Consider the following 21,934-nt stretch of genomic DNA (forward strand, 5'->3'; position numbering starts at 1 on the left):
GGTTGTCGGTCTTCGCATTCCATGGTACATAATTCCTAGCTGCAGATAGTAATTAGTATCGAAGATTTGCTCTTATTCTGTCGGTATCGATAGTCTGAGTTGTACCATTTCCACCAGTGTAGCCAATGCTCCACGTGGTTTGGTTAGGAATTCAACAACCATTACAACCTTAGCTTTTTACCCTAAGTTTTTTGTGGTCTCTACTCAAACCTTCGCCCCCTCAGCTTACCGAGGTACGCATGGTCTAAAGAGGATTTCTTCAGGTGGGGGTTTATTCGGAACAGTAGAAAAGGTCTGTCCCATGACGCCAGATCAATGTCTGTGCTCATGGAGGCGGGCCAATGACTTAATAACATTTAAGTCATTTAAGCAAGACGCTGCTATCCAAGCGACTTACAAATTGGTGGCATTCACCTTTTAGATATAGTGGAACAACCACTTTACCATAGTGCATCTAACTCTTTTAAGGGGGGGGGGGGGTTTAGAAGGATTACTTTATCCCTATCCTAGGTATTCCCTTAAAGAGGTGGGGTTTCAGGTGTCTCCGTAAGGGTGGTGATTGACTCCGCTGACATGGCGTCGTGAGGGAGTTTGTTGCCACATTGGGGTGCCAGAGCAGCGACAGTTTGACTGGGCTGGAGCGGGAACTGTACTTCCTCAGAGGTAGGGAGCGAGCAGGCCAGAGGTGGATGAACGCAGTGCCTTGTTTGGGTGTAAGGGCCTGATCAGAGCCTGAAGGTACGGAGTGCCGTTCCCCTTCACAGCTCCGTAGGCAAGCAGCCATGGTCTTGTAGCGGATGCGAGCTTCAACGGAAGCCAGTGAGAGAGCGGAAAGGAGCGGGGTTGACGTAGAGAACTTGGGAAGGTTGAAGCACCAACGGGCTGCGGCGTTCTGGAATGAGTTGTAGGGGGTTTAAATGTCAGCAGGCGGGAGCCCAGAACCAACAGCGAGTTGCAGTAATCCAGCGGGAGATGACAATCCATGGATTAGGAAAACTGCGCCGTTCCTTGTGTGAAGGGCAGGGTCGTACTCTTGCGAAAATGTTGTTAGATGCATGAACCCTACAGGAACGGGTCACCGCTCTTATGTTAGTTTGAGAAACGACAGGGTGTTGTCCAGGATCACGCCAAGAATTCTTAGCACCTGGGAGGAGGACACAAGGAGTTGTCAACCGTGATGGCGAGGTCATGGAACGGGCAGTCCTTCCCCGAGGAGGAAGAGCAACTCGTCTTGCCGAGGTTCAGCTTGAGGTTGGTGATCGTCATCCACACTGATTATGTCGCCAGACATGCAGAGATGTGGGGATTCGGCCAACCTGGTTATCAAGAAGGGGAAAGGAGAAGATTAATTGGTGTGTCGTCTGCATAGCAATGATAGGAGAGGACCATGTAAGGAATGACAGAGCAAGTGACTTGGTGTATAGCGAGAATAGGAAGAGGGCCTAGAACAGAGCCCTGGGGGACACCAGTGGTGAGAGCACCGTGGTGCAGGAGAACAGAATTCTCGGCACGCCCACCTGGTAGGCAGCGACTGTCAGGTAGGACGCAATCCAAGCGTGGGCCGCCTGGAGATGCCCCAACTCGGAGAGGGTGGAAGGAGGATCTGATGGTTCACAAGTATCAAGCAGCCCAAAGGTCTAGAAGATGAGAGCAGAGGAGAGAGAGTTAGCTTTAGCAGTGCGGGAGCACCTCCGTGACAACAGAGAAGAGCAGTCTCATTGAATGACTAGTCTTGAAACCTGACTGATTGGATCAGAAGGTCCATTCTGAGAGAGATAGGCCGGAGAGCTGGCCCAAGGACGGCACGTTCAAAGGAGTTTGGAGAGAAAAAGAAAGAAGGGATACTGGTCTGTAGTTTGTTGACATCGGAGGATCGAGTGTAAGGTTTTTTTCAGAAAGGGGTGCAACTCTCGCTCTCTTGAAGACGGAAGGACGTAAGCCAGCGGTCAAGATGAGTTGATGAGCGAGGTGAGGTAAGGAAAGTCTGGAGAAGAGAGGAGGGGAACTAGGGTCAAGCGGGCAGGTTGTTGGGCGGCCGGCCTCCAAGACCGCGAGATTTCATCGGAGAGAGAGGGGAGAAAGAGGTCAAGCACAGGTAGGGCAGTGTGAGCAAGAACAGCGGTGTCGTTTGACTTTAGCAAACGAGGATCGGCATGTCGTCGAACCTTCTTTTCAAAATGGTTGACGAAGTCATTCTCAAGGGAGGAGGGGGGGGAGGGGGAGGAGGATTCCCAGGAGGGAGGAAGAAGGTGGCAAAGAGCTCCTAGGGTTAGAGGCAATGCTTGAAATTTAGAAGTGGTAGAAAGTGCTTAGGCAGCAGAGACCGAAGAGGAGAATGTAGAGAGGAGGGAGTGAAAGGATGCAAGGTCCGCAGGGAGGCGAGTTTTCCTCCATTTCCGCTCGGCTGCCCGAGCCCTGTTCTGTGAGCTCGCAAAATGAGTCGTCGAGCCACGGAGGCAGGAGGGAGACGGCCGGCCTGGAGGATAGGGGACATGAGAGTCAAAGGATGCAAAAGGGAGGAGAGGAGGGTGAGGAGGCAGAATCAGGAGATAGGTGGAGAAGGTTTGAAGCAGAGGGAAGAGATGATAGGATGGAAGAGGAGAGAGTTAGCGGGGGTTGATGGACCTAGCCTGGAGTGCGATGGCTACCTTGTAGTGTGTTCATATGGTATAGTAAACTTTGTTAAACTGGAACCTTGTCGTTGTGTCATGTCGAGTTATCATTGGTAGCAGAGGATGGCTAATAACTACAATGTGCCACGTCGCTTCGACGAGAAGAGGTCGTACGAAAGTTGGGAAAATGAACTTGGAATCTGGACACGGGTTACTAATCTGGACGCGAAAAAGCAAGCACTTGCTGTGGTATTATCGCTCGAGGGAAGAGCGAGAGATACAGCACTGGAAATATCCATTGGGGATTTAAACAAGGATGATGGTATGGGAACTTTGATCAGATCACTGGATTCTGTATTTCTTAAAGAAGAGAAAGGCCGTGCCTACGAGGCATATTCAAACTTTGACAGTGTTACGAGAGATATTTCGGTTGCAATGACGGACTACATCATTGATTTCGAACAGAGGGTACAATAGGATGCGCAAGTACAACATGGTTCTCCCGGATACAGTGTTAGCCTTCAAGTTGCGAGATACTTACTGTCTATATGGTAGGGAGAAACAGTTGGCTTTGACTGCTTGTACTGTGCTAACTTTTGCATCAGACGGCAATATTTTGGGTGAAAAGACGTCTGTCGCGCCAATAACAGATGGAATGCAAGTGAGTGACGCAGCATATTACACTGAGCAGCAGAGAAAAGGCGCCAACAAGTCACATTCAAGACAACCATGCAGATTTGATGTCTATGGAATTAAGTTGCCATTTTTTTCTGGCAGATCACTGTCATCAGCAATCTGAGTGACTGAGGCTTAGTAGTCATTGCCCGGCACACATCCGCTGGACAAATATGGAAGGAGATCAAAATGTGCTATTTGTCAAAGCACTTACCATTGGGTTAAAGACTGTCCTCATAAAAATGAACAAGTTAAACTAACAGAGGAAAATGTAAACACAGAGATAGAGCAGTGTAACATTACACCTTTTTCAAACTAATCTGCTTCTGATACTGAGATTTTTATAGTTGAATCCTTAGAATCTGCTGTGATTGATACTGCATGTACACTGACAGTGTGTGGTGCAAAATGGCTTGATAGCTATGTCAGTGAACTAAATATGAAAGAAGTACAAAATATGATTGACACACCAAGCAACAGAGCTTTCAAATTTGGAGATGGGAAAATCATCCATTCTACCAAGAGAGTTAAGATACCAGCAAAAATTGGTCAGAGTAAGTGTCACATTGAAACAGAGGTGGTTTCTACAGATATCCCCTTACTATTAAGCAAAGCTTCCCTCAAGAAGGCAGGGGCTGTACTAGACATAAAACATGACAAGGCAGTGATGTTTAAACAATCAGTGACTCTTGAACTTACTACCTCAGGCCACTATTGTGTAAACATTTTAGACAAAGACATCACACAGAGTCCATGTAAAAATGAGAAGTACGAAACTGGAAACCAAGTGTACTACAAACGAGTTGACTGTCAAGAGTGGAAAGGACCGGGAGTAGTCATTGGCCAAGATGGTGTGGTGATATTTGTGAGGCACGGACGCACCATTGTCAGGGTGCATCACTCAAGATTGCGGAAAGTAAATGATCAACAAGATAGAGGGGCTGCTGCTGAGAATCAGTCTCCTAATGAAAATGACAAAAAGGACACATTAACAGACACAAACCTACCAGATGTCGCATCCAATTATATGGACACTGAAGCTGACACAGGAAATGGAGCAGAGACCTTCAACCATGACACAGGTAATACTGTTGAGGGTTCAAATGAGGGAAACATTCAACAGCCACACATGTGTTAAGACAACATGGTTGTTCCAATCTGAAAACTGGACAAACTGTTAAATACATGGACAGAGAAAGTGGTATTCCACAYACAGCAACCGTCATTGGACGAGCAGGAAAAGCAAAAGGAAAACACCAGAACTGGTACAACTTGCAGTACTCTGAACCAGCTACACTTTCTGGTACAACAGGGTCAGCTGACCTGTCACTTGTAGATAATMTCAGAATTGAACCAATGGAAAATCGAGAAAAACAGAATGACATTCAAAATGATGATGTACTTGAAACAAAGGACGTGTCATTTGACTCAGCTAAGCTAGATGAGCTCAGTAATTGGAGAAAAAATTGAGTGTTTGAGGAAGTCAAAGACATTGGCCAAAAATGTGTCTCAACAAGGTGGGTGTGTACCCTTAAAGAATCCTTAACTGGAATAGTGCCTAAAGCACGTCTAGTGGCTAGAGGTTTTGAGGAGCTGGCTGCTAAAGAACTCCCAAAAGACTCACCGACATGCGCCTCAGAGTCACTCAGATTGCTGATGTCAGTGATCTGCCAGAAAAAATGGAAACTTAATTCCATAGACATCAAATCTGCATTTTTGCAGGGAACAGAGCTGTCAAGGGACATTCACATCCGACCTCCGCCTGAAGCTAAGAGCGAAGGAACACTGTGGAAACAAAAAAGTGTGTGTATGGCCTGGCAGATGCATCACTCTACTGGTACAACAAAGTCGAGGCAACAATGCTGAATACAGGTGGGAAAATGTCACAAGTGGATTCTGCAGTCTTCTATTGGCTTGATCAAGACTGCAATGTGACTGGAGTACTTGCCTGTCATGTTGATGACTTTATCTGGGGTGGCTCACAGACCTTTGCTACAACTGTGATTCCACACCTCAAAGCTGTTTTCCAGGTCGGCCGTGAGGAGCATGATAACTTTTGTTATGTTGGCATAGAGTTTATTACAGTTGATGAAGCAATACTGATGCAACAGGAGAGCTATATCAAGAATCTTCAACCCATCCACATAGATTCTTCAAGAGCCGTACAAAGGAATTCCCCTCTCTGTGGAATTGAAGCTGATCAATTGAGGTCAAAGATAGAAATTGTCCTATGGGTTGCTAGACAGAGTAGACCTGATGTTTGATGGTTGCAACTTGGCATCTAACACAAAACACGCCACTGTACAAACCATTCATGAGACAAACAAAGTTGAAATTACAACAAGTGACTTTAAAGTTTCAGCTTGTTGGAAAAGATGGCTCTTTGAAACTAGTTGTCTTCAGTGATGCTTCCCTAGGGAACCTTACAGATGGAGGCACACAAGGTGGACATCTAATCGTGTTAATTGGTGAAGGACGAAGATTCTCACCTATCTGTTGGCAGTCAAAAAGGATCAGAAGGGTTGTCCGAAGCACACTTGCTGGACAAACTCTTGCGGATGGAATTGACAATGCTATCTTTCTTGCAACTCTGTTCTCAGAGCTTACCACTGGTGAGACAAAACGGCACATTCTACCTGTAGTTTGTCACTGACAACTACTCATTAGTTGATGCTGTGAAGTCAACCAAGTCTGTCACAGAGAAAAGACTTCGTCTTGAGATTAGCAGCATCAAGGAACTTATTCAAGCACAGAGAATCCAGTGGATGCTGTGGTCGACCACAAAGGAACAGCTTGCTGACTGTCTGACTAAAAAAGGAGCATCCGGTCTTGTGCTACTCCAGGCTCTAAGTAATGGAAAGTGGCAGCTTGATTAATACAAATAAAACATTTGTCACACAACCCATTTGTAATGGGGAACTTGAATAATCTTGGACATTTAATTATGTTGTGTATGTTTTATCTTTAAAGAAAAGTGGGAGATATTTAAGTTCATGTTTTAAGTATCCCTATATTTCTGTTATTACGTGGCTATCACTCTGTCAAGAGTGCGCCTGCGCGGGAAGTCTTTCTGTTGATGGACCTAGCCTGGAGTGCGATGGCTACCTTGTAGTGTGTTCATATNTGGGGCACTTTCCCTGACCTGACTGTACACCTTCCTTTTGGAGTGAGAATAGGCAGATTCACAGTGGGGTAATAGTGGGTGTCTCCATGGATACAGGATACGGCTACTTTGTCTGGTAGCAGTGTTGCGGAGGTCACCAGCCGCTCCTCTACTAACGTAACCATACTTCCCGAGTCGAGAATGGCTACCACATCTTGTSCTTCGACTCGAACTGGAATCTCTGGGGCTGAAGCTATTTCTGCTAACCAACAGTGTTGATCCTGCCCCCTCAAACCGAGATGTGTGGGGGTGGGCAGTGATGACTCTGTGCCCATGGGCTCGTCCTTGCTAGGACATTGTGGGGCATAATGGTTGGGAGACTGACATTTATAACACCGACCCTGCTGTGTGGGGGATGACTTCTCCCACCTCCGGAGGGGTTTTGGACRKTTCGGTGGCGGACGCGCCKGGGTGAGTCGTGGTACGGGATTGGAAGAATCCTTCCGTTCCTCCTTGTCACTTTTTAACAACTCCCCTGTAGACCGATATGTTTCCACCGCCTGGGCTATGTCGTCGGCTGACAACGGGTTGGCTTGCCCCACAACCCTTTTTAAGTCACTGGGTAATTCCCTCAATATCTTGTCCACTACGAGAGTCTTTAAACTACAACAAAGGTCACGGGATTGTCACCGTCTTAATGGTTCTTCATAGATCGCTCCTCTGTCTCGGTGGCCATCTTCCAGAGATAGTTCTCCCCCCCCCCCCTTCTGCTGGTTCCATACTCTCTCTTATAGGGGAAGGAGAATATCTCATTAGTAGTGTCAGCTGTGCTCAATTGCCTCTGGTTACCTTGTCTCCCATGCCTTGTTGGGCTACCATCCGTGAGCCCAGCCTGCCCTCTGGTGGTCCTTCCACATTAACTACTGACATCAACAACAAAAAATTGTATTAATCATTTTTGAGTGTAGTTATCCTTTAACCTCATAGAATACAGGGTTCATATTCAGCTTCTCTGAGTCAGAGTGCTGATCTAGGACCAGTCTTGCCTTTACAATCATAATAAGTAAGATTACATGGGCAGGGGACCTGATCCTAGATCAGCACTCTTACTCTGAGACACTTGATGAACATGGGCCCAGGAGAGACAAAATAGTAATTTATCACTGGGTTTATTATGTCTCTCGCTACATAGTCTCTCTGTATTTTTTGTCTCTCCAGGAAGAAGAGCTTTGGGGGCACTGCTGGGATGGCCTTTGTCAGCACGGTCTGCTCGCGGAGTCACGGGGGTGGGATCAACGCAGTAAGTTGCTGTTAAGTTCATGTTTTAAGTATCCCTATATTTCTGTTATTACGGGGCTATCACTCTGTCAAGAGTGCGCCTGCGCGGGAAGTCTTTCTGTTGATGGACCTAGCCTGGAGTGCGATGGCTACCTTGTAGTGTGTTCATATGGTATAGTAAACTTTGTTAAACTGGAACCTTGTCGTTGTGTCATTTCGAGTTAACAGTTGCTCCCTTGGGACTCCACTGATTACTCTCCCAAATGCATCATATCATGTAAAACACATCTCATACCTGTTATTTCTCTCTACTGAAAGTGCTCCATCTTGACTGCTGACATGCAACATTTTGGGGGATTGCATTAACAGTGGACTAATTAACAAAATACTAACAGATCGTTTTTGAGTGTAGTATTCCTTTAATATMCTCACCTCATACTCCGTGCATGTCTCTGCGTAGTTGCTGCTTGTTCGATAGATACTAAGCAGCCTTTCATTATATAGAAACTGACGCCTTTATCTATTTTTCTACTGGTTGTCAATTTGTTTGGATCTTTTTCACTGTGCTCATCTCTCTGTCTGTGCAACCATTTGCAATGCAAAAATGTTATCCCTAGCCAAAAGTGATCCCGACAGTTAATTTGGCCTACAATCAGCAATTAACAGCAGCAAGCCTGCTTCTCTCCATGTGAAGGCTATTAGGTCTAGAATAAGCAGACGGAGGCAGAGAGTGAGACGCTACAGCCAAAACCAACTAACTTGTAGCAGACAACGTCATTTGTCATCCCATATAATAGTGCCTGTATTAACTGGAGTAGCCAATGGAGACCTTAACCCCATTCAAATAATACAACAGCCTACCTGAAAGTTGCTAGTTGTAGTCTACTCTTTCTCATTTCGCTAACTTTAACTCCGTAATTTTATTCCGTCTTGCATTGCATTAGTGAACTCTCATTACACTTGTTACACATTGAGACTCATTGCTGCTTTGATTGGCCAAGATAAACGACAAGCTACACACTTGAAGGCTACCGGACGGCTACCAGGCTTTTTTATGGGGCGTGTGTCTTAAAAACTACATTGAAAAGTTTGTTTTATTAAATGAATCATTATAAATGTCATGGTATATCCTTGCAAGTAACAATGTCATATGGATATTTCAATTTAATGGAGAAAATCATTTTCAATGTTAAAATAGGCCTATTTTTGGGCCACAGAAATTCATACTCACAGAACATCAGTTYGTATATTCGAATAACGTGCACATACTATAGTAAAGAGGCTTGCGTCCGTAGCTTATAGCCTATTGCTAACAGCTGGTAGATAGAGGCTATAGTTGTGTAGCCAAATTAAGAAGCTTAATAGTGCTAAAAATATTTACCTGTCAAAGTGCAAGAATCAAAGCTCCACTATTGATTAGGCCTACGTTTTTAGGCAGAAACATTATTCTACCTAGGCTACAGTTCAGTGAGGAATTTGTTATCAAGTCAGTACACAATTATTGTCTAGGGGCTGTAAACTGCAGTGATGTAGGAACATTTGAATAACTGCCCGAACATCCTGTTTTTAATGCTTCTTGCTGAAATAAATGCATACAGCCTAGGCCTGATTTATGCAACCATTTGGATCGGTTATGGGTCTATTCTCAACTGTTTACAAGGTCCAAAAAGGTACAGTACATTAGCAGGCTACATGTTGTGAATTTTGATCACACAATCGCGCGCGCTCGCTCCTTTCAAACTCCCCGCCAGTTCTTTTGGCTCCTGTATTTTACATTCAGCAAGCAAGAACAAGCTGTAATTTCTCCTCAATAGACTAGTAGTAGTACATAAAATGCTTGAAATCATTGTACAACAAGCTATTGTAGTCTGGCTTTTCCTGGGACTCCAAGACTAAAGAGAAAAAGCTGTAGCGGAGAGGCCAGGTGCGTAATTGCGCAAAGATAACCTTCAAGACATACCAGAGATGTGTAGCCTTAGTTAGGAGCGTATGCAACCCATTATTCATTAGCTAAATATTAGCCCTAATACTGCAGTGAATAGTCTATACCCAATGAATTTACACAGGGAAATATTTGTTTTAATCAGATGATGAAGTGACAGGTAGCCTAGGATAGACTAGACTGTGCACTTCCCAGGCTACGCTCCCAGTCCCGTGGGCATCCAGCTTGAAAATCTTTCCAATTGATTTAACTTTTTAGGGACAAGAAAATGACTAGGCTATAACAACACAATGCAATAATGCAACAAAAAAATAKATAATATATATACATTTTTGGGGGTGTGTGTTTTACCCCCCTTTTTCTCCACAATTTCAATCTTGTCTCATTGCTGCAACTCACCAAGGGGCTCAAGAGAGGCGAAGGTGGAGTCATGCGTCCTCCGAAACACCCGCCAGCTTAACCTGGAAGCCAGCYGCACCAATGGGTYGGAGGAAACACTGTTCAACTGGCTACCGRATTCAGCCTGCAGGCACCCGGCCTGCCACAAGGATTCACTAAAGCGCTATGAGCCAAATAAAGCCCCCCTGGCCAAACTGTCCCCTAACCCGGGGGGACAGTTTGTAGTAATGTCTCTAGCACTGCGATGCRGTGGCTTAGACCGCTGCGCCACTCGGGAGGCCCCAATAATACTTTTTTATTTTTTAAGACTTTTTTTGTGAGTAAAAAAGTCTAGTCTGGGCTGTAACCTGCAGCGAATATAATTTCAATAACCGCTAAAAAGCCCTKTGTTTTGAATGCATGTTTCATTTCAAAATAATAATCTAGCCCAGTGGTTCCCAACCAGGGGTACTAGGACTTCAGGGGGTACTTGGCCAGTCCACAGGGGGTAGTTGAAGACTCATGAGACCATAGACTTACTGGTMAAATGCACACATGGGGGTATTCCGSGGCAGAGTATAATTCAGTTGGTGGTACACTAACTAAAAAAGGTTGGGAACCACTGATCTAGTCTATGCCTGATTTGGCAACTATTTGAATCAGTAATGGGTATTTTCTATTTTGTCAGGCTGTATCAGTGTTAACAGATAACATAGGAAAATATGTCCTTCTCATACTGATATGCGTTGTTTGTTGTGGATCATCATTCTCCCAAGTCGTCCTATAATTAATGTGGCCACCAATATGCTCACACATGCCCAGTTATTCAGGCAAGCTTACCGTGCACTCTGCTTCTCTCCTCTTCGAGCATCCTCGCGCACCTACAACCAAGAACACTTCAATAGAACGTGTTTTTGATTGGTTGTCAATGTTTTATCGTCGGAGGGACAGGGAAAGAATCTCTCTGAAAGTGATCCAAACGTTGGCTCTCGTTATCATTCTCAACTGCTTTTATAGTTATCGTTGTAGTGTGAACACTCTTGTTCACTCGTTATTGTTATAGTTATCGTCCTTGGTGTGGACAGCCCTTAACACCCAAGTCAAGTTGAACTGGTCTTACACGCGATTAGAGTAAAGATGGGCATGGTGTGTGTCGCAAATGGCACCCTTTTCCCCATGTAATGCACTACTTTTGACCAGAACCTGGTCAAATTTAGTGCACTATATAGGGAATAGGGTGCCATTTGGGACATATCAATTGTGTCCACGCTGTTTAGCCTATAGCCCTCATTTGATTTCTAATGAGCGTTCTATGTCTTTCTCTGCCTTCAGTTCACCAACAACAACATCCCGTCCTTTGCGTCCATCGTGGCCCACGAGCTGGGCCACAACCTGGGCATGAACCACGACGACGGGCGTAACTGCCACTGCGGGGTCACCAGTTGTATTATGAACTCGGGCGCCACGTGAGTTTTCCTCGACCCTCAGACTAATTTCACCACTTTTCCCATGGTGATCTGTCCTTACATAAGGAGGGTCAAATATTGCTGTGGTGCAAAGTTTCCCCAAAGAACATATGTGGGATCAGCTTCCCCAACCCCAATCCTAGCTTTAACCATTAGTGGGGGAAATGCATCAGTGTCGTCTCGGGGAAACTTCAGACCTAGGATCAGTGTCGTCTAGGGGAAACTGCACTCTACACCATCACATATCCTGGTACTAACCCAGCTTCTTCTGTCTCTTATCCCCTCTCAGTGGCTCGCGGAACTTCAGCAGCTGCAGCGCCGACGACTTTGAGAAGATGATCCTGAACACGGGGGGCAGCTGCCTGCTTAACATCCCGCATCCTGAAGAGGCCTACAGCGCCCCCTACTGTGGCAACAAACTGGTGGATATGGGAGAGGAGTGTGACTGTGGCTCAGACAAGGTGACCGTTACAAAGTGACATGGTGCAACGTTGGTATCATTTTCAATTAAGTCAATTCAGGAAGTAAACTGAAAAAGAGGAATTGTCATTTCCATTTACTTCCTGAATTGACTAAATTGAAATGGAATATACTCCAACCCTGATATGGTGCTAGGCCCATAGACAGGGCTCTAAAGTGCTACCATGATTACAGGGAATCATGAATGATGAGTGAGAAAGTTAGAGGGATAAATATCATACCCTCCAAAAAATKGTTAAAGATTAGCATATCTTAGGGGTATGACCTCTAATTTTTCACTCATCATTATTCAAGATTCATTCATGATTATCTGTAATCATGGTAGCATCCACATTAATATAGAAGTTTTCAGAAACATATTCTTATGTAAAATAAAAGTTACTCCAAAATGACACTACATTATTTACCATTMATTTCTACTGGTCACAACAACATCTAAATCACAAACAAAACATACTGCATAATGCATTAAACAAGTTTGTAAAGTCACAAGGCGTGCTAGGAATATGGGACCTTTGACTACTTTAAAAATCATGTAGAGAGTGAGACGCTAATCGGCTACAGCCAAGACTAGCTAACGTGTAGCAGCCACAATGTTTTTTATCTTCCCATATAACAGTGCCTGAATTGACTGGAGTAGCCTAGAGAAGCTAGCAAGCCAGCTAATTAAGGCCATATTTTGCTCTTTTTCTCCTTAACGCCATTCAGAACTACTAGCGCCAGTTGACGATTCCTGATATAGGGAATAGGGTGCTGTTTCGGACTACAGCAGTATTTTTGGAGAATGCCATAATAGTCTGTGATGGTGGCCTCCTGCTCACTGATTGTTCATGGTGTTTGTTTCTCCCCCTACAGGAATGTGAGAAGGACCCGTGCTGTGAAGCCAAGACCTGCAAGCTCAAGGGTGGAGCACAGTGTGCTTATGGAGTGTGCTGTAAAAATTGTCAGGTAACTTCCATTTAGTGTAGCACTGCTGTCTATGTTATTGGTATTAAAAACCAAGTCAACCATCAGATTTTTTTTTACATGAACCTCAAATTAGGGACAGACTAGAAAGAAAGGAATTTGAACAGCAGCAATATTCACCAGATACTTCGATAATTAAGTACTATTAAGCTTTTTTCGAATACTTTTAGCGTTTGCTTTCATCTACCTAGTTTGCTAGATACAGTGTCTTCAAAAAGTATTCATGCCTCTCGACTTTTTCAACCTTTTGTTGTGTTACAAAGTGCGATTCAAATTGATTTAATTATAATTTGTCTACGAACTACACAAAATACTCTGTCAAAGTGGAAGAAAATGTAAAACCTTTTAACTATGGAAAATAAAACACTAATATACAGTTTATTCGGAAAGTATTCAGACCCCTTGACCTTTCCACATTTTGTTACATTAAAGCGTTTCTGTAATTGGTTACATTTATTTTTCCCTCATCAATCTACACGCAATACCCCATAATGACGGAGCAAAAACTTTTTTATATATATGTATATGTGTGAGTATAAAATAAATATCACATTTACGTAAGTATTCAGAGCCTTTACTCAGTACTTTGTTGAAGCACTTTAGGCAGCATTTACACCCTCGAGTCTTCTTGGGTATGACGCTACAAGCTTGGCACACCTGTATTTGGGGAGTTTCTCCCATTCTTCTCTGCAGATCCTCTCAAGCTCTGTCAGGTTGGATGGGCCTCTAAACAGCTGCACAGCTGTTTAGAGGTCTCTCCAGAGATGTTCGATCGGGTTCAAGTCTGGGCTCTGGCTGGGCCACCCAAGGACATTCAGAGACTTGTCCCGAAGCCACTCCTGCGTTGTTTTGGCTGTGTACTTAGGATCGTTGTCCTGTTGGAAGGTGAACCTTCGCCCCAGTCTGAGAACCTGCTCCAGAGCACTCAGGGCTTCATTAAATGTCTGTCTGATTGGTGGAGTGCTGCAGAGATGGTTGTCCTTCTGGAAGGTTATCCCATCTCCACAGAGGAATTCTGGAGCTCTGTCAGTGACCATTGGGTTCTTGTTCACCTTCCTGACCAAGGCCCTTCTCCCCCGATTGCTCAGTTTGGGCGGGCAACCAGCTCTAGGAAGAGTTTTKGTTGTTCCAAACTTCTTCCATTTAAGAATGATGGAGGCTACTGTTTTCTTGGCCTTCAATGCTGCAGACATTTTTTGGTACCCTTCCCCAGATCTGCGCCTCGACACAATCCTGWCTCTGAGCTCTACAGACAATTCCTTCGACATTATGGCTAGGTTTTTGCTCCGACATGCATTGTCAACTGTGGGACCTTATATAGACAAGTGTGTGCCTTTCCAAATCATGTCCAATCAATTGAATTTACCACAGGTGGACTCCAATCAAGTTGTAGAAACATCTCAAGGATGATCAATGGAAACAGAATGCACCTGAGCTCAATTTCATATTTTATAGCAAAGGGTCTGAGTACTTATGTAAATATGGCTTTGTCATTATGGGGTATTGTGTGTAGATTGAAGAGGGCCATTTTTTTTATTTTTATATGGCTATTACGTAACAAAATGTGGAAAAGGGGAAGGGGTCTGAATACTTTACGAATGCACCTGTATCTAGATTAGGTAAGTATTCAACCCCCTGAGTCAATACATGTTAGAATCACCTTTGGCAATTACAGCTGTGAGTCTTTCTGGGTAAGTCTCTAAGAGCTTTGCACACCTGGAATGTAAACTCAGCAAAAAAGAAACGTCCTCTCACTGTCAACTGCGTTTATTTTCAGCAAACTTAACTTGTAAATATTTCTATGAACATAAGATTCAGCAACTGAGGCATAAACTGAAAAAGTTCCACAGACGTTTGACAAGCAGAAATGGAATAATGTGTCCCTGAACAAAGGGGGGGGTCAAAATCAAAAGTAACAGTCAGTATCTGGGGGGAAATGGCCCTAGCCCTCACCCTCCGATCCAACAGGTCCCAGACGTGCTAAATGGGATTGAGATCCGTGCTCTTAGCTAGCCATGGCAGAACACTGACATTCCTGTCTTGCAGGAAATCATGCACAGAACGAGCAGTATGGCTGGTGGCATTGTCATGCTGGAGGGTTATGTCAGAATGAGTACCACATGATGGAGGAGGATGTCTTCCCTGTAACGCACAGCGTTGAGATTGCCTGCAATGACAACAAGCCCCGTTCGAAGATGCTGTGACACACCGCCCCAGACCATGACGGACCCTCCACCTCCAAATCGATCCCGCTCCAGAGTACAGGCCTCGGTGTAACGCTCATTCCTTCGACGATAAGCGTGACACCGACCATCACCCCTGGTGAGACAAAACCGCGACTCATCAGTGAAGAGCACTTTTTGCCAGTCCTGTCTGGTCCAGCAACGGTGGGTTTGTGCCCATAGGCTAAGTTGTTGCCGATGACGTCTGGTGAGGACCTGCCTTACAACAGGCCTACAAGCCCTCAGTCCAGCCTCTCAGCTTATTGCGGACAGTCTGAGCACCGATGGAGGGATTGTGCGTTCCTGGTGTAACTCGGGCAGTTGTTGTTGCCATCCTGTACCTGTCCCGCAGGTGTGATGTTCGGATGTACCGATCCTGTGCAGGTGTTGTTACACGTGGTCTGCCACTGCGAGGACGATCAGCTGTCCGTCCTGTCTCCCTGTAGTGCTGTCTTAGGCGTCTCACAGTGCGGACATTGCAATTTATTGCCCTTGCCACATCTGCAGTCCTCATGCCTTCTTGCAGCATGCCTAAGGCACGTTCACGCAGATGAGCAGGGACCCTGGTCATCTTTCGGTGTTTTTCACAGTCCGTAAAAAGGCCTCTTTAGTGTCCTAAGTTTTCATAACTGTGACCTTAATTGCCTACCGTCTATAAGCTGTTAGTGTCTTAACAATCGTTCCACGGGTGCATGTTCATTAATTGTTTATAGTTCATTGAACAAGCATGGGAAACAGTGTTTAAACCCTTTACAATGAAGATATGTTTACAATAAACCCTTTACAATGAAGTTATTWGAATTTTATGAATTATCTTTGAAAGACAGGGTCCTGAAAAAGGGACGTTTCTTTTTTTGCTGAGTTTATAATAGTTGTCCATTATTCTTTTAAAAATTCTTCAAGCTCTTTCAAGTTGGTGTTAATCATTGCCATTTTCAAGTCTTGCCATAGATTTTCAAGCCAATTTAAGTCAAAACTGTAACTAGGCCACTCRGGAACATTCAATGTTGTCTTGGTAAGCAACTCCAGTGTATATCTGGCCTTGTGTTTTGGGTAATTGTAATGCTGAAAGGTGAATGTGTCTGTTGGAAAGCAGACCAGGTTTTCCTGTASGATTTTGCCTGTGCTTAGCTCTGTTCTGTTTATTTGTATATTTTTTTTAAAACTCCCTTGTCCTTGCCGATGACTAACATACCCATAACATGATGCAGCCAACACCATGCGTGAAAATATGAAGACTGGTACTCCGTGACGTGTTGTATTGGATTTGCTCCAAGCATAATGCTTCATATTCAGGAGAAAAAGTTAATTTCTTTGCTAAAAATAATTCAGTATTACTTTAGTGCCTTATTGCAAACAGGATGCATGTTTTGGAATACTTGTATTCTGTACAGGCTTCCATCTTTTCACACTGTTATTTAGGTTAATGTTGTGGAGTACCTACAATGTTGTTGATCCATCCTCAGTTTTCTCCTATCACAGCCATTAAACTCGGTAACTGTTTTTAAGTCACCATTCGACCTCATGGTGAAATACTTGAGCGGTTTCCTTCCTCTCCAGCAACTGAGTTAGGAAGGAAGCCTGTATCTTTGTAATGAGTAAGTCTATTGATACACCATACAAAGTGTAATTAATAACTTCACCATGCGCAAAGGGATAGTCAATGTCTGCTCTTTTYTTTTACCCATCTACCAATGGGTGCCCTTCTTTGTGAACCATTGGAAAACCTCCCTGGTCTTAAATCTGTGCTTGAAATTCAATGCTTGACTGAGGGACCTTACAGATAGTTGTATGTTTGGGGTACAGAGATGGGGCAGTCATTTAAAAATCATGTTAATTAAACACTATTATTGCACACAGTGAGTCCATGCAACGTATTATGTGACTTCTTACGCACATTTTTACTCAACTTATTTAGGCTTGCCATAACAAAGGGGTTGAATAGTTATTGACTCAAGACATTTCAGCTTTTCATTTTTATTCATTTGTAAACCTTTCTACAAACATATTTCCCCTTTGACAGTGTGGGGTATTATGTGTAGATCAGTGACACAAATCCAAATTTKATCAATTTCTGAGGCTGGGTTTGCAGTTGTACCGATCCTGGGTTTGCAGTTTTGCAACTATAAAAAAAAAAATCATTGCAGCAGGCAAACTCAGTCAAGCCCAGCTAAAGTACTGAAGTTAGTTTGAACCCAGGTCTGATATTCACACTGTTCATGTGATGTCTTTACTCTCTTAGTATTTGCCAGGGGGCTCAGTGTGTAGAGGTAGCAATGATGAGTGCGACCTCTCGGAGTACTGCAACGGCTCATCTGCACTGTGTCCAAGCGACGTCTTCAAGCAGAACGGCCAACCCTGCAAAGTGGTTAAGGCCTACTGCTACAATGGGAAGTGCCAGCAATACGATGGACAATGCCGGGCCATCTTTGGCCCAAGTGAGTTCCCCTTTGCTCTGCATAAGAGGAATTCTGCTGCCTTCTAAATCACAATGTCCAGAACAATTGCTTATGAGTGCCCTCTGGTGGTACAATTGTTCTCCCTGCTGTTCCTACTCTTTTTCTCCTGGTAGTACAACATTTATAGACAAATCAGTGCAAATAAAACAATGGACACTGTACTGTAAATTCATTAATTTCCCACTTGTTGTACAGAGGCAAAGGCTGCCCCAGAGGTGTGTTTCAAAGATGTCAACTCCAAGGGGGATCGTTTTGGTAACTGCGGCTACCAGAACAATGGCTACAAGAAGTGTGAGAGCAGGTCAGACAAATTCTGTGACTTGCATTCTTGTCAATGTATAATCGACAGCAAATACAGTTGTCAACAATGTATGTTGACGGCATGAGGAAAATGTGTACTTGTGTGTTTACCCGTCTGTCACTCTGTATAGGAATGCCATGTGTGGGAAGCTGCAGTGTGAGAACGTCCAGTCGGTCACCGTCTTTGGCATCGAGCCCTCCATCATCCAGACGCCCATCGCCGGAATCAAGTGCTGGGGCGTTGACTTTCTGCTRGGGTCGGACGTTCCAGACCCTGGCATGGTGAACGAGGGGACCAAGTGTGGAGAGAACAAGGTAAGAGGAGCAAGTCGAACAAGTTGCAGGACCACTTTGGAAACGGGTTGGTTTTAGGAGCTATCCTCTGGGGAGCCATTGTACATTGTATAATTTTTTTCACCCAAATAAATTCCATTCAATTCCATAGTCTTATCTTCTTTGTTAGAGACCATTTCCAGGCGATACAGTAGTTGCAAAGCCCAGATGCAGTTATTTGCGTCTGCGTACAGAATTAGGTACGCTGTTCTCCACTTTCGCAGGAGCGTTTCGCTGAGCGACTTCTCACGTTATCGCTCCACAGGTCTGTTTGAATTACGAATGTCGGAGTGCCGACGTGCTTAACTACGACTGTGACATCCAGAAGAAATGCCACAGTCACGGGGTAGGTCATTCACTACTACTAAATTAATCGTCTCCCGGTGTGTGTCCTACAGGTGTCTGGGCTTTGTCTAATACGCTTSCATTTTCCGCTTTTAGGTGTGTAACAGCAACAGGAACTGCCACTGTGAGAACGGCTGGGCACCGCCCTACTGCGAAGTTAAAGGTTTCGGCGGCAGCGTGGACAGCGGCCCTACGTGGAACGGTGAGTGACCAGCACAAAGGCCCTCTCAGAGCAGACTCCATGGGCRCATAGTCTAAAGAAGAATCTTCTTCTCCTAATCTACCTGCTATGATCTGAAGACATCTGTGTGTTTTGGATACCAAATGGGTGTAAGCAATATGGCCTAATGAGAATTTACTAATTTAGTCTTACTTGTCCAGATTAAAAATAGATTTTTCAAAGAGGACAATAAGAGGCTACTTGAAGCCAGTTGAGATGCAAGACCTTGTGTCAGTCTGTTATTTCCCAGGATACATTGAAGTACAGTATTGTTAGACAGGTTGATTGGGACTGTTGGTCCCTACCCCTGACTGTTGGTTCCTACCCCCTACAGACAAGGACACCGCCACAAGGGATGGGCTGCTGGTTTTCTTCTTTCTGGTACTGCCTCTGATGGCGCTGGGCCTCTTCGTCTTCTTCAGGAGGAATGAGCTGCAGAGGCGCTTCTGCAGGAGGAAAAGATCCCAGGGCTACGAGTGAGTCCACTTCATCAACTTCTCTTAGTCTGGGTCCCAAATATTATTCTATACACTGAATTCCTTTACCATATAGACCATATTTATTTCATGATTGCCCTTGACTTACTTTAAAGACACGATATGTAGAATTTAKCTCTGACGATTACTGTTTTCAAAAATTCTGAAGTTTCTGCCTGATTCCAGCTTATGTGACACAACAAGCAAGTGTAGAGAATCATTGTACCATCTAAACCACTGTGAAATATGTGTTCAATAACAAAAAWATATATTTTTAGCTTTTGAAGTTGACAAAAACGAAAGTTATGGGGAAGCAAGGCCAAGCATACAAATATTACACATAGAACAGATCTACCGCTTGTCAGACTTGATGCCACTAACCACGTTTCCATCCACAATTTTTAAGCGAGTAAAGTCATGTCGTTTAAAAACATAATCACGACAGCTGTGATGGAAACAGGAAGTTTCGGTATAATTTTATTAATGCCGACAGATGATTTGTTCGTTCGACATGGTGGCACGGTGATGAGTTTAATGCCGCTTTCCTAAAAATATTGAGGGTCTTCTACTGGTGACATGATGATTGATGCTTAACTTCCGTTTGACAAATAAAAATATTCTTGCTCTTATCCATAATAATCTTGTCATGTAGACTAGCCTACCCTCACAGCCTACCCGCACTGTATCTGCGAGCTGTTGACTAGAGCGCAGGTGCCAAGACCAGAGGAGGCTCGTTTGCTATTTAACGCAACAGATTTTGTTACAAAACTATCAGTACAGTTGAAAACGCGATGGAAACACATTGAACTTTAAATGTTTATTCTGTACAAGAAAACCTGAGTGAGAAAGTACATTTTGTGTGAACTTCATCATCACACACTGATTTTTATCCGCAACAAGTCTATTTAGTGGAAACATACCACTGGTGGGAAAATGCTCATATTTTCTTTATGCAGATTCTAGAATATTTGCATGAAAATCTGTTGCAAATTGGATGGAAACCTAGCTACTGAGAATGACAGATCTATATCTTGCATTTGTATCTGAAATGAACACAAAACTAAATAATAGGACATGCTTGTTTGTTTTTYCCCTCCTGTGCACAGGGCCGACAGCAGACCTCAGGCCAACACTAGCCGAGGCCCTCCTCCGAGAGCCAACCCCAACACCATTGTCAAAGACAGAGTGAGTCTCAGTCACCAAACTTTCCCCATGAAAGTTTCATGGTGGTATGGATGTAATCTTTTAAAATAATTCTCTAACCCATAAATCACAGACTTGAGGCTAGTAGATTCTCTCCCTGTATCTCATCATCTGTCTGTCTTTGACTAAGAAACATTAAACATGCTGTGCCCCAGGTTGTCTGAAAAGCAGAGGTTGCAATTAAAATAATGTTCTTATCATTTAGTTCTGAACAGTACCATTCTTTTTTTTGTTCCGTTCTGAAACGGTTTAAACACCAAAAAAGTAACAGTTTATATTTAAAAAATAAAAAAAATTGTTCACTTAGCTCGACATTTTAATTATTTCACCAATGGATAGATCAGCTTGCTATGGAATGGGAAAGCTATGTACATGCATTGGACAGACAAGTGTTTTCCATAGGGTGCGACTGAAATTTTGCGGGTGAGGAGCGCTCTGTGTATGAAGCGCTGGGCATCTTGTTGTTATGACATGCCAAGTCTGAATTAGACCCACGGAATTATACCTACGGAGGGAGCGACTTCTATGAAGGAACTTTGAATGTCTTTGAACTTCAGAGCGTTGGCTTACTGCTCCTTCCGGACCAGGCCCAAATCCCCGTCATTCGCATGAAGAGGAGACGCCGATACACGGGCCGCAAATCTGGGTACTTGGTGAGAATTTGTCGGCGAGTGGATAATCCGCCTTTAACTACTGTCCTACTGGGGAACGTGCAATCACTGGAGAGTAAACTGCATGAGCTCCATTTGAGACTATCCTACGAACGGGATATTAATAACTGTAATATCATATGTTTCAACAAGTCTTGACTGAGCGAGGACATGGATAATATACAGTTGGCTGGGTTTTCCATGYATCGGCAAGACAGAACAGCTACCTCTGGAAAGACTAGGGGTGGTCTGTGTCTATTTGTCAATAACAGCTGGTTCGCGATCTCTAATATTAAGGAAGTCTCATGATAAACTGTAGACCACACTATATACTAAGAGAGTTTTCATCTATTTTTCATAGCTGGCTATTTACCACCACAAACTGATGCAGGCACTAAGACCGTACTCAACGAGTTGTATAAGGCCATAAGCTAACAAGAGAATGCTCACCCAGAAGTGGTGCTCCTAGTGGCTGGGGACTTCAATGCAGGACAACTTAAATCCGTTTTACCTCATTTCTAACAGCATGTCACGTGCAACCAGACGGGAAAATATGCACACGGAGATGCGTACAAAGCTGTCGCTCACCCTCCATTTGGCAAATTATATCCTCTTGATTCCTGCTTACAAGCAAAAACTCAAGCACAAAGTACCAGTGACTCGTTCAATACGGAAGCGGTCAGATGACGTGGACGCTAAGCTACAGGACTGTTTTGGTAGAACGGACTAAAATGTATTCTGGGATTCATTGGGAGGCATTGAGGAGTATACCACATCAGTCACCGGCTTCATCAATAAGTGCATCGACGACGTCACGACGTCGTCC

The 21,934-nt window shown here is 44.1% G+C and overlaps 1 protein-coding gene across 1 annotated transcript in view; it reads left to right on the plus strand.

The window, feature by feature from the left end:
* Window positions 1-21,934, plus strand: part of adam9a (ADAM metallopeptidase domain 9a) — a 90,063-nt gene that overhangs the window by 61,788 nt on the left and 6,341 nt on the right. Inside the window, 12 exon segments of the mRNA XM_070447363.1 lie at window positions 6,743-6,861; window positions 7,609-7,690; window positions 11,321-11,454; window positions 11,744-11,915; window positions 12,790-12,882; window positions 17,365-17,560; window positions 17,777-17,882; window positions 18,013-18,196; window positions 18,480-18,560; window positions 18,656-18,761; window positions 19,114-19,255; window positions 20,362-20,440. Of these exon segments, the coding sequence (XP_070303464.1) occupies window positions 6,743-6,861; window positions 7,609-7,690; window positions 11,321-11,454; window positions 11,744-11,915; window positions 12,790-12,882; window positions 17,365-17,560; window positions 17,777-17,882; window positions 18,013-18,196; window positions 18,480-18,560; window positions 18,656-18,761; window positions 19,114-19,255; window positions 20,362-20,440 (1,494 nt within the window).

This window comes from Salvelinus sp. IW2-2015, linkage group LG15 (genome assembly GCF_002910315.2).
Source record: "Salvelinus sp. IW2-2015 linkage group LG15, ASM291031v2, whole genome shotgun sequence".
Lineage (NCBI taxonomy): Eukaryota > Metazoa > Chordata > Actinopteri > Salmoniformes > Salmonidae > Salvelinus > Salvelinus sp. IW2-2015.